Source organism: Chaetodon auriga, chromosome 4 (assembly GCF_051107435.1).
Source record: "Chaetodon auriga isolate fChaAug3 chromosome 4, fChaAug3.hap1, whole genome shotgun sequence".
Classification (NCBI taxonomy): domain Eukaryota; kingdom Metazoa; phylum Chordata; class Actinopteri; order Chaetodontiformes; family Chaetodontidae; genus Chaetodon; species Chaetodon auriga.
In genome coordinates this window covers 22,084,875-22,098,105 of record NC_135077.1, presented here as the reverse complement: position 1 = coordinate 22,098,105, position 13,231 = coordinate 22,084,875, and the positions used below count along the sequence as shown (strand labels likewise).

The 13,231-nt window shown below is 42.9% G+C and overlaps 1 protein-coding gene across 3 annotated transcripts; it reads right to left on the bottom strand.

Moving 5' to 3' along the window:
- Positions 1–2,464: 2,464 nt before the first annotated feature.
- Positions 2,465–5,587, bottom strand: LOC143319584 (uncharacterized). Of its 3 annotated transcripts, none has more exons than XM_076728665.1 (2): positions 5,455–5,587; positions 2,465–4,686 (listed from the first exon to the last, which is right to left on the bottom strand). In XM_076728665.1, exon 2 carries the CDS (start codon positions 4,580–4,582, stop codon positions 3,338–3,340), a length of 1,245 nt encoding a protein of 414 aa, XP_076584780.1. In that variant the 5' UTR covers positions 4,583–4,686; positions 5,455–5,587; the 3' UTR covers positions 2,465–3,337. The 3 variants fall into 3 exon arrangements, with proteins under 3 accessions (XP_076584780.1, XP_076584782.1, XP_076584781.1); XM_076728667.1 differs by having other exon boundaries at positions 5,451–5,574; XM_076728666.1 differs by having other exon boundaries at positions 5,390–5,489.
- Between the last annotated feature and the right edge of the window lie 7,644 nt (positions 5,588–13,231).

The window sequence follows — 13,231 nt, the reverse complement described above, 5'->3', positions numbered from 1 at the left end:
CACATGTTCTTTCATTAGACGTGATTCTAGATTTCCTCCTGGCGCAGTTAATGAAGCAAAGATAAAAATAAACCTGCAAACGATCTGAATACTTCTCCCACCTCCACTTGCCAGTACAACTTGAGCAGTTGAAGGACAGCGTTTGAAAACACCTCAAGCAACATTTTTTAACAAAATCTGTATGACAGCTCAAGCAAGCAGCCACTTGTTCTTCTTCTTTATTTCATTTCAGTCTGTTTTGATGCAGCACAGCACTGGAGTTGCTCAAAGTTCATGCATCAGAGGTTTGCGTGAAGGTCATTGGCAGCATGATCTTGGATTTCTGGCTCATTTACACAACACTTGTGTAACTGTTATGGCATCAGTAAGTGAGCTACAAAGACCTCTTCTTATTCACCCCTCGTGTGTGGATCTCGCTGACCGCCTGCAGAAGGTCAGGATGGAGGTGCTGGGAGGACTTTCAACTGCAGAGACATGCAGGCTGTCTGTGGATGGACAGTCTGTTTGGGTTAAAAGTCCTCAGCAAAAAAATCACTTATTACACTGTTACATAGGCTGCATTATGAAGCACTGACATTTTCCTGTTTTTGGTTATTATGCCTTAAGTCTCTCTCTCTCTCTCTCTCTCTCTCTCTCTCTCACACACACACACACACACACACACACACACACACACACGGCAAAATGCATCCTGTTCAGACAATCCTCTGTTATTACTCTAAAAACATCGACTGCAAGCTCTTTCTTCTTTCATCACATTTCTCATGTTGCCGTGCTCTATATTATGATTTGATCTGAATTAACAGTAGAAATAATTTCATCTTACTTGTGTGTGTTTTTTTTAAGAAAGCAGCAAAACCTCACTTTGCTAAATAGACTAAAACACACTCTGAAATCACTAGCGCTGTCCATGGTCGATAAGATGAGGAATATCAGGAAAAGAAATTGCTTTTGTTGCTACAAATAAAGGCGTCTTTGTATCGTTATTTTTTTAGTTTTCACCCTTTCACCCATCTTTTTTGTCATTTTGTTCGTCCTTACAGCAAATGGAGGTGTATTATCTGCTTAGGAGCTCTTCTATTATCCCACAAAGCCCGTTGTCCTCGTCACCACCATATTTCATGAGCAGTTACGTCAGCCCTGTTTTGGATCATCCACTTCCAGCCCACTTTCTCACTCACATCCCTTCCCCCTGCTTTGTCCCAACCCACAGATGTGCATCCATTCACTACACGCACACACACTCCACCACCACCACCACCACCACCACCACCATTAGACCATGCTGAGGAAAGGGTGGCCTTGAACTTGTCTAACTCCTCCCCCCACCACTCCTCTGTTAAAACCACCAACCCCCAACACACTCCTCCATCTTTCTGCAGGCATTCCCTTGGCAACTGTGGTGTGGTGGTGCCTGCCTAGCAACCAGAAGGCTCTCTCTCCTTCCTATATTGCTCATGGCATGGGGGTTTGCAGGCCGGGCTGGATGAAGATTACAGACAAAAGATCTCATGTGTATCTCGTACTGTGGTCAATGTCAAAAGAAGGAACATCTCTGCTGCTGCACATGTCTGATGTTACCTGTTAAACCTCACAGGTTAGCATTAAAATGCATTGGCAGGTCAAATGTATGTCATTTTCAAGCTCAAGCCTCATTTTGCATTGTGCTTTATGAATAAGGATGTGTAGTATGAAGGTGGGAGTGCTGTGCTTCCAACTCAGAATGACATCCTTGTTTGTTCTGCATGTGCAGCATGTGGTACTACAGCATGCACAATGGAGGAGACGACCTCTGTGGTAACACTGCTGTGAATGAAAGAATGAATGAGACTCAGTGATCCATACTGACGCCTGGCGCCACCTGGTGTTGAGGAAAAAAAAGACTAAACACTGAAACTGTAAATATTCAAGAATTTGTTAATACAGAATAATGACGGTCAGGTGAAACATAATCTCAGACAAAAACGGAGTTCTGTCTGCTCACCACGAACACAATGTATTCCGCAGCAGCTTATCATGTCCATCTGCAGATTTGTACTCTGTCCAGGTGTTATTGTGTTCTGAACCTGTATCCTTCACTTCCATATGGGCCAGTCCGTCTCCGCCGCAGCTGCTTCAGAGCTAAAAATAGCTTTCATACTGCTGACGTGATAGATGAGTCATGCAGTCTCACTCAACTCCCTGCATCCCCACCCCCCTCTCTCCCTGGCACTGTCCTACACCCCACTGCCCCACCTCATTTCAGTACCCTGAGTTCAGTGAGGGTGGACTGACGCCATGGCGGTGTTTACAGTTTTAAAGGATGGAATTTATTAGAGGATAAATCAAAGTCATATGATACCAGTTCAGCTGAACATGAAACTTGTGACATCTGTAGTCTTGCGCAGTGCACCTCCTCACTCCAGCGCCACTCCCACCTCTCTCTGCCCCAGCTTGGTTCCTGTTTTTTCATCCCTGCCTGTGATGTAATGCAAAACGCAGTTTGAAAAAGCCTCAAAGTCTCCTTCATATTGCACGCCGATGGCTGCATGCATAATAAATCCAAAACAGCAGTGTCTCTAAGTTATGAGCACAGATTTTATTGCTCTAGCTGTTACACCCATCTCATCTGATTATGTTGCATCACTATTAGATACAGACATTACAGTCGCATCATCTCTAAAGATCTTCATAAAACATTCACTTTCATAGAAAATATGCTTTTATTTTCAAGTGCAGTTTACTTCAATTATAATTCTGAACAAAGATGAATTACACAGTTAACATGTACCTTGCTGTCATAAGATAAACCAGATGTGGTAAACATCACCAAAACACCCATCTGCCTTCTTTGGGACTTCGTAAGTGTGCTGTTTTTCTACACAGTATATTTAACACGTGGTAATGTTGATATACTATGGCTATAAAAATAGCTACATCTGAGTCAAGCGAGCATGGTGAGATTGGACCGCGTGCCTTGTGCTGTATCTAACCTGTTCTTCCAGTGTTTCTGTCAAACCAGTTAAGTATTCAGAAATGTACGACGTCCTTCAGATCACAGGAAATCAATATGAGCCAAGGACCTGTGATGACTCACACATGAATGACTTATTTTTGCAGTCATTGAGCAATGTTTTAGAGTTCAACTTCTGGTAGCGATGTGCTGAACATCAGAGAATAAACAGGCTCCTCAACTGAGCTTTTCCAGTGAAACAGGCATCGTAAATAAGGTTCGTCACTTCAGAGGTAGCTGTCTACACTGGGGCCATGCTGTCCTGTTAATCAGCAGTCTGTAAGACGGATGGTTTGACTCTGTCTCCTAACTTTGGTTCAGACTTGATCCTCTTCTGCTGAGGTTTTAAGTGATCTTGGAGAGCAGCTGCTGAGACACGAGCCTCTTGAGCTGAGCCACTTCCTGAGACAAGCAGCTGATCTGAGACTTGAGACTGATGTCCTCTGTCAAGAACTTGGTGTCCCTGGAGTTTTGCAGAGAAGAGGAGTTATAACAAACAGAGGACGGACCCTCATACCGCTCCCCGTATCCAGCACAGGCCTCCTCCCTGCACCAAGGAGCCTGACCGTCTGTCCGACTGTCCCACCACGACTGATGGTGGTTCCTTACCTGGATGTTTGGCCCCACTGTGGCTACGGGTGGTCCACTGTGTCTGGTATCAGGGGATGGAGACAGCTCCCCTCCCTCACTGCAACCGCTGGGGCCTTTGAAGCGGAGCTTGTGTGGGAGGCTCCTTAAACCCTCAGGGGACTCTTGTCTGTTTACACTCTGTTTGACCTCTGGAGGGCAGATGGGGGAGTCGTTGACATGTTGCTCCTCCACCAGCTCCCTCGGGGAAGTCCCACCACGCTCACTCAGTGTGCCGTCAAAAAACACAGGGCTGCCCACATTTGAACCACATGAGGCGGAGATGCCAGACTCCTCAGATGCGCTATGATTTGACAGAGGCCCGGCTCCCCTTGGCCCATAGATGGGACCCTGCTGCGGAGGGTGAGGGTTAACGTAATGGGTGCTGGCGTTGGGCTGTGTGTTGAGGTATGAGGATCCAACAGTGTGGGGTTGGTAGAAATGGGTTGTATTGGGTGATGGGTGAGCACAGAGGGGTGCAGACAGCGACACGCTGGAAAAATCAGATGTGTCTTTGACCAGGCCGAAGCGAAACTTGAGGGCCAACAGCTCGGCCCTCAGGCGAGCGTTCTCCTCCAGCAGGCCCAGGACTCGCTGCTCCAGCACCATGTCATTGGCTCGCCGCTTCTGTCTGGACCTCTTGGCTGCCTCGTTGTTTTTTCTTCTCTTGTCCCAGTAGCCTTCATCTTTCTTCTCCTGTTGGATGAACTCTCGTTTGCGCCGCGTATTGCTGCCGTTGTCTTCATCACAGCTGCTGCCCACCTTAGTGTCACTGTCTTTGTCTTTGACGGTAAAGGTACGACCCAGGAGGGTTCGGGCCAGATGGCTTGTGGAGGTCAGGATGGAAACTGCCTCATCAGTGAAGGACCTGGCCACTGGCACAGGCCTGGACCCCAGTCCCTCCACGTCCAGCAGTGAGGGCACTGACAGGTCCTGGATGACGCCTCCCACAGTCTGAGCCATCACATTCAAACCCTCTTGGCTGGCACTTCAGGGAGCTGTGAGGTGCCTGAAGAACTCACTGAGGGTTGGTGGGTTGGTTTTGAAGTGTGCTGTAATGGCACCACCTAGTGGTGAATACACAAAACACATGTGGTGAGGTGATTTGTTTACTAGGTTGCAAAACATTAAATCAACATTATACTGCTGCCAGTTGAATGTTGTAATGTATTTACCAGCAAAGCCCTGATGATTTTTTAAATGCTCTCATTTTCTCATTTTAAATAAACAAAGACAAGAAATGCTGGCAGATAAAACTAATATGAAATGAATATATCAACATTATAATATATATAATATACAACACTCATTTTTATCTGTGTTTCAACAGTGCAATACTTAATTTATCATATTTATCGGAATAAAATTACCACAAACAGTTCGTAGATGGAAAAAGAGAAAGACAAATCAGATCAAAACACTGACCCAAAAATCCAAAGTGTTTGATTATTCCTTTAAAACTCACATTTCTTTTGTCATAGTTTGATTAGGAGGATTATTAATTATTATTTTCATTTGCTAATCAATGATCATTAGCAGGCATCATGTTATCACGTACAAAATGTTATTTATTCAACCCTAAATCCTAAAGAGAGGACAGATCAGCTCTGAATAGCAGGTTTATTGTTTAGATAAAAGTAGTCTACAGCTCATATGTCACCCCCATGCTATGTCATTCGATGTTAGTTTATAATTAAACAAACAATAATAATTAGTACACTTTCTAAAAAAAAACAAATAAAAACGATTTAACTAAATCCATCACGCTACCTCGCACGATAGAAACCAGTGAGATCAGTGGGAAAGTTCTGGAAAATAAAGGCGATCTTACTCACAAATGAAAGCAGCTGCTGAAACGTTTGACGATAACCTCCTCAGTCACACAGAGGAGACACGCGGAGCCTCACACGTCGTCCCGATGTTTCTGCTCCTCAAAGCTCCGCATCTCCGTCGCTCCTTCCCCCGCTCATCGGGTCAGCTGGTGTCGGATCCTCACCCCGAGTGACCCCCCACCACCACCGCCCTCCTCCTCCTAAAGGGAAGCCAGCTGAGTCAAACCAGTGGAGATACATAATATAAACAACAACAACAACAACAACAACACCGATCAGCTATCTGCATAAATCCATAAATCCATTACAGGCTGATTTAACAGCGTTATGAGGACCTTAATTCAGACACGTCAACGGCAGTGGAGGCACGTCCAAATGAAAATGAAGTTTGCTCGAAATTCAACAAATCAGTGCTGTTTGACGAAAAGAAAAACACTAAATATCACAGAGCAAACGGTGACACCAAAGATCTGCCACGGACAGTGACACCTTTATATGTCATGGAGGACATACAGTCAATAAGTCAGTCACTCAGTTACAGCCAAAGCAATAAAAGGTGGCACCGCCAGGCTGGACGTGGCCCTAGTGGCCCCTGGAGTTTCACCTCAGACAACCCTCATTGAGGTTTACAAGGTGGATACTATAAAGATGTTATTGTGTTTATCTAGCTCTTATGCTCTCTGTGTACAGCAGTTACTGCACCAGCTCGCTTCTTTTATGGTCATTTGCATCAAAGTGCTGCTGTGAGGCTCCATTCAGCCACAGCAGCACTTTGAGCTTAATGCTAACATCAACACGCAAACATGTTGAACATGGACAAAGCTCCCATGCCGATGTTTAGTTGGCATAATGTTTACCATGTTAGCATGCTGACAGTTGCTAATTGGCACTAAACACAGCTGAGGATGATGGGTTATAGAAGACACATTTCTTCCTGCATCCACGGAGGAGGTCATGTATGCATATATGTCATTCAACACTGAGGTCTTTGCTGGGAGTCTTGTTTTAGCTTTTCTTCTGGCTGGCATGCATTTGCTGGACAAATTGCTAAACCTGTAAACCCTTCACTCATAGCCTGCAGTAAAACTGTGGAAGAAATCAGCATCAATGCGATCTTAATAAATTACACAACATGTTTGACTCAGGTTAACAATTTTTACAATTCTCAAGCAAATTTACACATGAAGAGAGATGCCTTCTCTACTATGTATAAGGTGTGAGGGTTTGGGTGTTGTTTTAAACATTTTAAATTGGAACTTGCAGAATCAGTTTGTTACTGAAGATCAATTTAGAGCAAGAAAAATCTATATTTCTTGTGTTTGCATACTATGTGCCTTCTCTAATAACAGGTTTTTGCTTTCTCCTTCACTGTTTTACATCACTTCGTTAGAGTAGGTCATCCAGTTTACACAAGCCTGTGCAGGCAGCAGTCATGGTGGCTTGAGTTGTCCTCATTTGCCCTTTGCAGGTGACCACCCATAAGGAGGAGTTCAAGGAAACGTATTTACATGGAAATACGTGTTGTGTACATGAGCTCTTTGTTTCTCTACAAACACAAATGATGAGAATTATTTATTATATTACAGAATAGTATAATGCATTATATAGATCATCAGACACACAATTCCCCACTGTCAAAGAGCAAACGTGTGCATGTGTGATGTCTCTCACTCAGTATATTTTCTCCTCCTTCGAGACTGTTGGACCGCGCAATAGAAGCTAATCACTGAAATAATCTATAAATGATATAATCAAGTATTGTAAATGAAGAATGTTTGCTCAGAGAAAGCAAATAATTTGAATGCTGATAGTTTGAATGGAAAACACTGTTATGTAATACACACACAGAGAGAGCATGTGAGGACTGCGCGGTGCTGAAAGTTCAGTCGGGGTGAGGTTGGACAGAAAAAAGGAACATTGTTCCATGAACGATCTGCTGGACAGTGAGACTTCCTCCCTGCACAGGGAAATGCTTCACACTGGACCTTTCTGTCTCTGCGTCAATCTCTCCAGTTTCTCCAAAACAAGGCAACAGTTAGCTTCTCATTCTTTAATTTATGTCGATCCTCTCTGGATCATTTAATAACAACAATGCTGCTGTTGACCTTTTTCTGTTATCTCGACAGGTCAGTCTGAACACGATGGTGCATTGCTGCGACATGCGGTGGTGTGCAAAGACTCAGAGAGGACGAAATTCGGTGAAAACTGTACCTCTGTCACGAGGGAGAGCTGACTGAGCTGCCAACAAATTACATTAAATGAAACATTTTGTTTACAGTTTCTGTCACCTATTTTCAAGATTGTCTCTTGGAAAGATTTTTCCCATAAATACTAGCAGCTTCCCAGAGCCCGGGGTCACCCTGCATCAAATGTCCACCCTAAGAAGTCACTTTGGACTCCTGAAAATCAAATTATCTTGAACAAACAGATTACTTCATCAGTTTCCTGTTAAATCAACTTGAATTTTGAATATTCTGCAATGAAGCAACATCTTCTTGGTACACTATCTGATGCTACTTGAGAAATATTTTTCCTAGAAGTCACTTCTCAAAGATGAGGAGTCCACAGACTAGCAGGTGATTAGCAGGTGTTTTTACCTTCCTCATCATCTCTGTTTAGCCTGTTTCATATCAGCACTAAACACAAAGTCCAGCTGAAGCTGATGGGAATGTCATTATTGTTGCAGCTATTTGGTCTTAAACCAAAGTCTTAGACAAATGAAAATGTTGACCATCACCAGGTATTACACGTCCTCCTGACAGGGACATGAATGTCTGCAGTTGTTGCCAAATTTAATGTCAATCAATCCTATAGTTGAGACGTTTCACTCAAAACCACAAACATGAACCTGCTGGTTGCATTCACAGAAAATAAGACTTCATACTCCCAAAACCATGAATGTCTGTACACGATTTCATGACAGTCCGTCCGATGGTTGTTGACATATTTCAGTGTGGACCAAAGTGGTGGATCAACCGACATCGTCATCCTTAGAGCTGAGCTGAGATTAAATCACCTGCAGTTCACGTTTACATTGAAGTGTCACTTTGTCAATGCTGACAGTCTGAATAATCTGAATAATCTCTGATAGATGATTTTTTTTTCTCTATGTGGAAGATCTTTACATTCTGTGTGCACTCACAAACTAATGTGTGATTTGACAGCTGGACACAGTCCACAGCCACACAGAGAGTCTCAGCGGACTTACAGACACTGAACTGACTCATGTTGGAACAGCACCTCTGACTTCCCATGACCCTAATCGTTACCCCATGTGATGGATTAAAGGTTGATGCTGTAACAGTCAACAATGGCTGCATCATTGGACATGCTTCACTGACAATGTGTCCACTCTGTACCATGGATTATGTAACTGCAATGCTGCGCAAAATATGAAAGCAACGATGCGTGTGTGAACTCCCATTTAAACCTTGAAAACAGCTGACTTCCAGCGCTGTGGATGGATATTTGCAGAAAACCGGTCTCGCTTCTTTTTTACCGCAAAAAGGGGAAAAAAATAACTACATTAAAGGTACCTTGCGGAGTTTCTGACATTAGTTGTGATGTAGAGCGATGAGTGAATGCATCTTACATCACCTTTGTGGTCAAAATTGAAATGTTTCATGAAGAGGAGAATACACTCAACATGTCTGTCCTCCTAACCGTGCGTATCCTTGACAGTGTTGTCAAGGATACGCACGGTTGGTTACGGCTTCAAAGAGATTCCACAGGGCGCTTTTTTTTACAAAATCTGAATCCACATTATTTCTCTTAAAATGTCATTAAAGGACAGTTCACATGTAAAAGAATTAGTAACTGTAAGAACACCAGTAGCTGCTTTGTTTGCAAAAGGAAGCCATTTCGTCATCGATAGTGTTGTTGCAGAAAGATAAATGATTGAGCAACAATCACTCATAGCTCTTTTATCTTTATGATGGTGTGACTACTACATGGTACTTTATACCCTGGATGCTGTATAAACCTCATATAGATAACATCAAAGGTGTGTGTGTGTGTGTGTGTTCTTCAGTCTTTGCTGGAACAAATGTAGGTCTGAGGGTGAGGACACTTAGTTCTACGTCCTCAAAGGGCCGTTTGACGGTCAAGATTTGGTTAGCATTTAGAGAACCAGTGTTGCTACATTGTTGTGATGCTTAAAGGGCCACACCACCAAATGGACACTTCACAGGCAGGTTGCTCGTCATGAGGAGCAATATTCAGACTATGAAGACTGTTGTATAATGGTTTACGGCTCCAGTTGAAAGTTTTCTAATTGAATTTGAGACTATACATGTTTACATGGAGTGTGAAAGACATCAAGGAGGTTCTATAAAAGGTCAGGATATGTTATGGTGTTTGCCTGACCCCGAGTGTAACAGTAAATCGCTGGAGCACCCTTGAAGTTTAACACTAGGAACTACTGAATGTCAATGAGGGCACACAGGGTACAGATGTGTGTGCGTGTGCATTCATGTGTATGTGAAGCTTCATCAGATCCTCGAAAATGGAGGCAGAACGTAATTGGCTGCCTGAGTATAGAGAGGACAGTGGCCTTGTTTGACTTGTTGTGTGTACACGTAAGTTCAAATGAGGGGAATCCGCTCAGCTCCCCCCTCCCGCTCTCTGTCTCTCTTTCTCTTTCCTTTTTATGTCCGTCCATCCACTTGGTCACACAGTCCCTCTCTACAGTCTGGGCACTGTACTATCTTGCACCACTCTAATCCTCATCCTGTTTTCGGACATCAGGCCAAGATTCCCATTATGTGAGGTTGCATAATCACAACACAAACAGTACGTTCAGTAATTCCACACATCCACACAAAGTTATTCCACATTGAATGAGTTAATTCAGGACTTTGCTGGGAGAACGAACACTGGACAAGTGTATCAGCATTTAGAAATCTGTACTTCTACCAGATGGAGGGTTGCCAGTTTGGCTCTATCCATGCACCCCTGCAAAATACAAATGAAGATAGATACATGCTGTAGACTGATATCTCAGTTTGGAGGCTGGCATCAGTGGTGTCTGGAAGAAGCGGGGTTTAATAATGCAGAGAAAATCCATTTATAGATGCTCTCTGGAGTGACAGAGCTCCTAAAATATTAATACTACAGTTCACCGTACAGTGAACGGTTCTGTGTTTTTTTCTGTGACTGTGTGCGTGTAGAAGTTTGATGAACTGTGCTATGTCAAAGATGTCCCGGCTTCTTCTCAGTAACACTGTTGTGGTGCTGAGTTCACAGCCTGTTACCATTCACTGGATGTTACGCCGCATCTTCGCCTGCAGGACGATGAAACAACACAATGCATTGACTATAATGTTTAGCTGAAAAATGTTGCCTTCATTTAATGATCTGTGATAGCTTAAATCCTTTAAACATAGAAATATGTTTCAAGCATTTTCTTTTTAATATGCACCCATTAAATTTGCTATTGTATCACTTCTAACCACATATAGTTCATGAAAAAGTAAACTCAAAAAGCTTATTCATGCAACAACTACCAAATGAGGAGATTACATAAGAGCTTAAAGTTAAGTTTAAGTAAAGCTAAAGTATAGCATTCCTAAAATTCTGAATGCATTGATGGATTATTGACATTATTTTACTAGTAGGTGTGACTACTGACTGATGTCTGTGGAGTTTCTCTGCTGCTTTTCCCTCTCCTTTATTTGATTAAACTAGTGTCCCGAAATGCCCTCTGCATGGAGAAAAGTCATAAATAGAGACTGATTAATCGACATGTCACCAGAGGGGAACACAAGAAAGAGAGAGGGAATCTAATTACACATCTGTCCTCAGTAAGCCTTCGTTCGCTCACCATTCACGTTGCTCGTCTGTGCTTCCACTGGGTCTGAAACTCACGATTACTTTCACTGCCGATTAATCATTTAGTCTGCTGAGAAACATGCTCATCACAATTTTGTTTCCATGTTGTTGAATCCTGGTTCTCCCTACTGGATCTGTGGGTGGCAGGGGAGAAGAACATGGGAAGAATCAAGTGGTTTAATGAGCTTTTTCTGACAATAATTTTCCATCTAGCAATGGGGATTTATAGAAACAGCAACTTAGAAATGCAAAAACATTGTATTAATGGCACTGTATCCAGATTTTAAGCTTTGGCCTCATCACAAACATTACAATATCAACATTTTCCATCTTTGACCTATTCAGCTGCCTACACAGAAAGAAAGCTCAAACATATGTCAATGGTTCAATATTTCATGTCTTTTTCATGCTTTGGTGCTTGTTTTGCAGAATGTTAACGCTTGAATTTTGCAATGAACGCATGACGCCTGCATAATACCCTCTCTTGACGTATAACATGATGTAAATAGTGCAGGAGGAACTAGAAGGTGGAAGTAAAATGGGGATTTGTGTAAGATTGTTTGTTCTTTTCAGAGCACTGCAGGACAGAGTCTGTCCTCATGTTACTTCCGAATCCTAAATCAGTTACATCACTAAAATAAACTCATGACCGCCTCTAACCTTTTGGTGAAGTGTTGCAGATTTACCTCCTGATGTGTAATATCTGGCTATGTGAGCACAGTCTCAGTGGATAACAGATTATTAATGGCCAAGAAGTGTATGTGTAATGCTATAATCATTAGGATTACTTCATGTGTGTATATTTGGCTTTGAGTAGGGCACTTATGTGTGTGTGTGTGTGTGTGTGTGTGTGTGTGTGTGTGTGTGTCTGTGCGCGCGTGTGGATGTTACGGGCTTCCTTCCCAACTCGTCTGCTAACATGCCATCTTGGATGAGCAGGTTTAATGAGCTAATCATAGCAGTGGCAGCATACCAAAAAGTTAATTGCAGCGCCAAATAAATGTTAATCGTCACACCTCCAACCCAGTGTGCTTGTACTTACCTTCCTCTGAGCCAAGCAGGAGTTAAAAAAAAAACCTGTTAAAGCATTAAACCCGCTGCAGCTATTGCTATAAAACCTGTTAGAAATTCTTACGGGTGTTAAGGGTGTACTCCAGCAAGTTGGTGTTCCACTTCCACACAGTTGGAGACTTGTAAGAGACAGATTTAAAAATGAATGGACATGGATGAAGCAGAGGTTGAAACTTTTTATTCCCTGTGAGGCATAATTCTGGATCCTACTTATCCCACAAGGCAGTAGAAGGAGTTGAAACAGACCCTTAAACTCAAAGGTAACTGAGCCCAAGAAGCAATAGTTTCATCTGATACTGATGATGTTTTGTCTTGTACTGAAATGACTCTCTTAATGGAGATACTACACTATGGATCATACTAGATTTGTTGTTGTTTTTGTTTACAAGCAAATATAAATTAACTTCTGTGTGTGTGTGTGTGTGTGTGTGTGTGTGTGTGTGTATGTGTATGTGTATGTGTGTGTTACAAATGCTGGTGAATGAGTGTGTAGTTGTGTTGCTTTCCTCTGTTTGTGTTTCCTGGGGCCATACATGTCTGTGCATGTGTAGGAGAGTGAGCGAGGGAGCTCCATAATATGATGACGACCTCCATCATCTGACATAATCAGGGTGAATCAGTGAGCGCTGAGTTACATAAGCAGATTCTCGTCCTAACCTCACCCTCACCCAGATTAGAAACACTGCAGACTCAACTACCGGAAACCTGCTGCTCGCGGCCTCCAGGCATGAGGTCTGATATGATGACAGAGGACTGCCACCTAAAGGCCAAAGGCTGGCAGTGCACTTTGTGTTTGCGTGTTCCAGATGTATTCTGTGGATGGAGTCATACAGGGGAAAAACAAACATTTTAATTGTGCTTCATGCAGGCCATAAAGCCT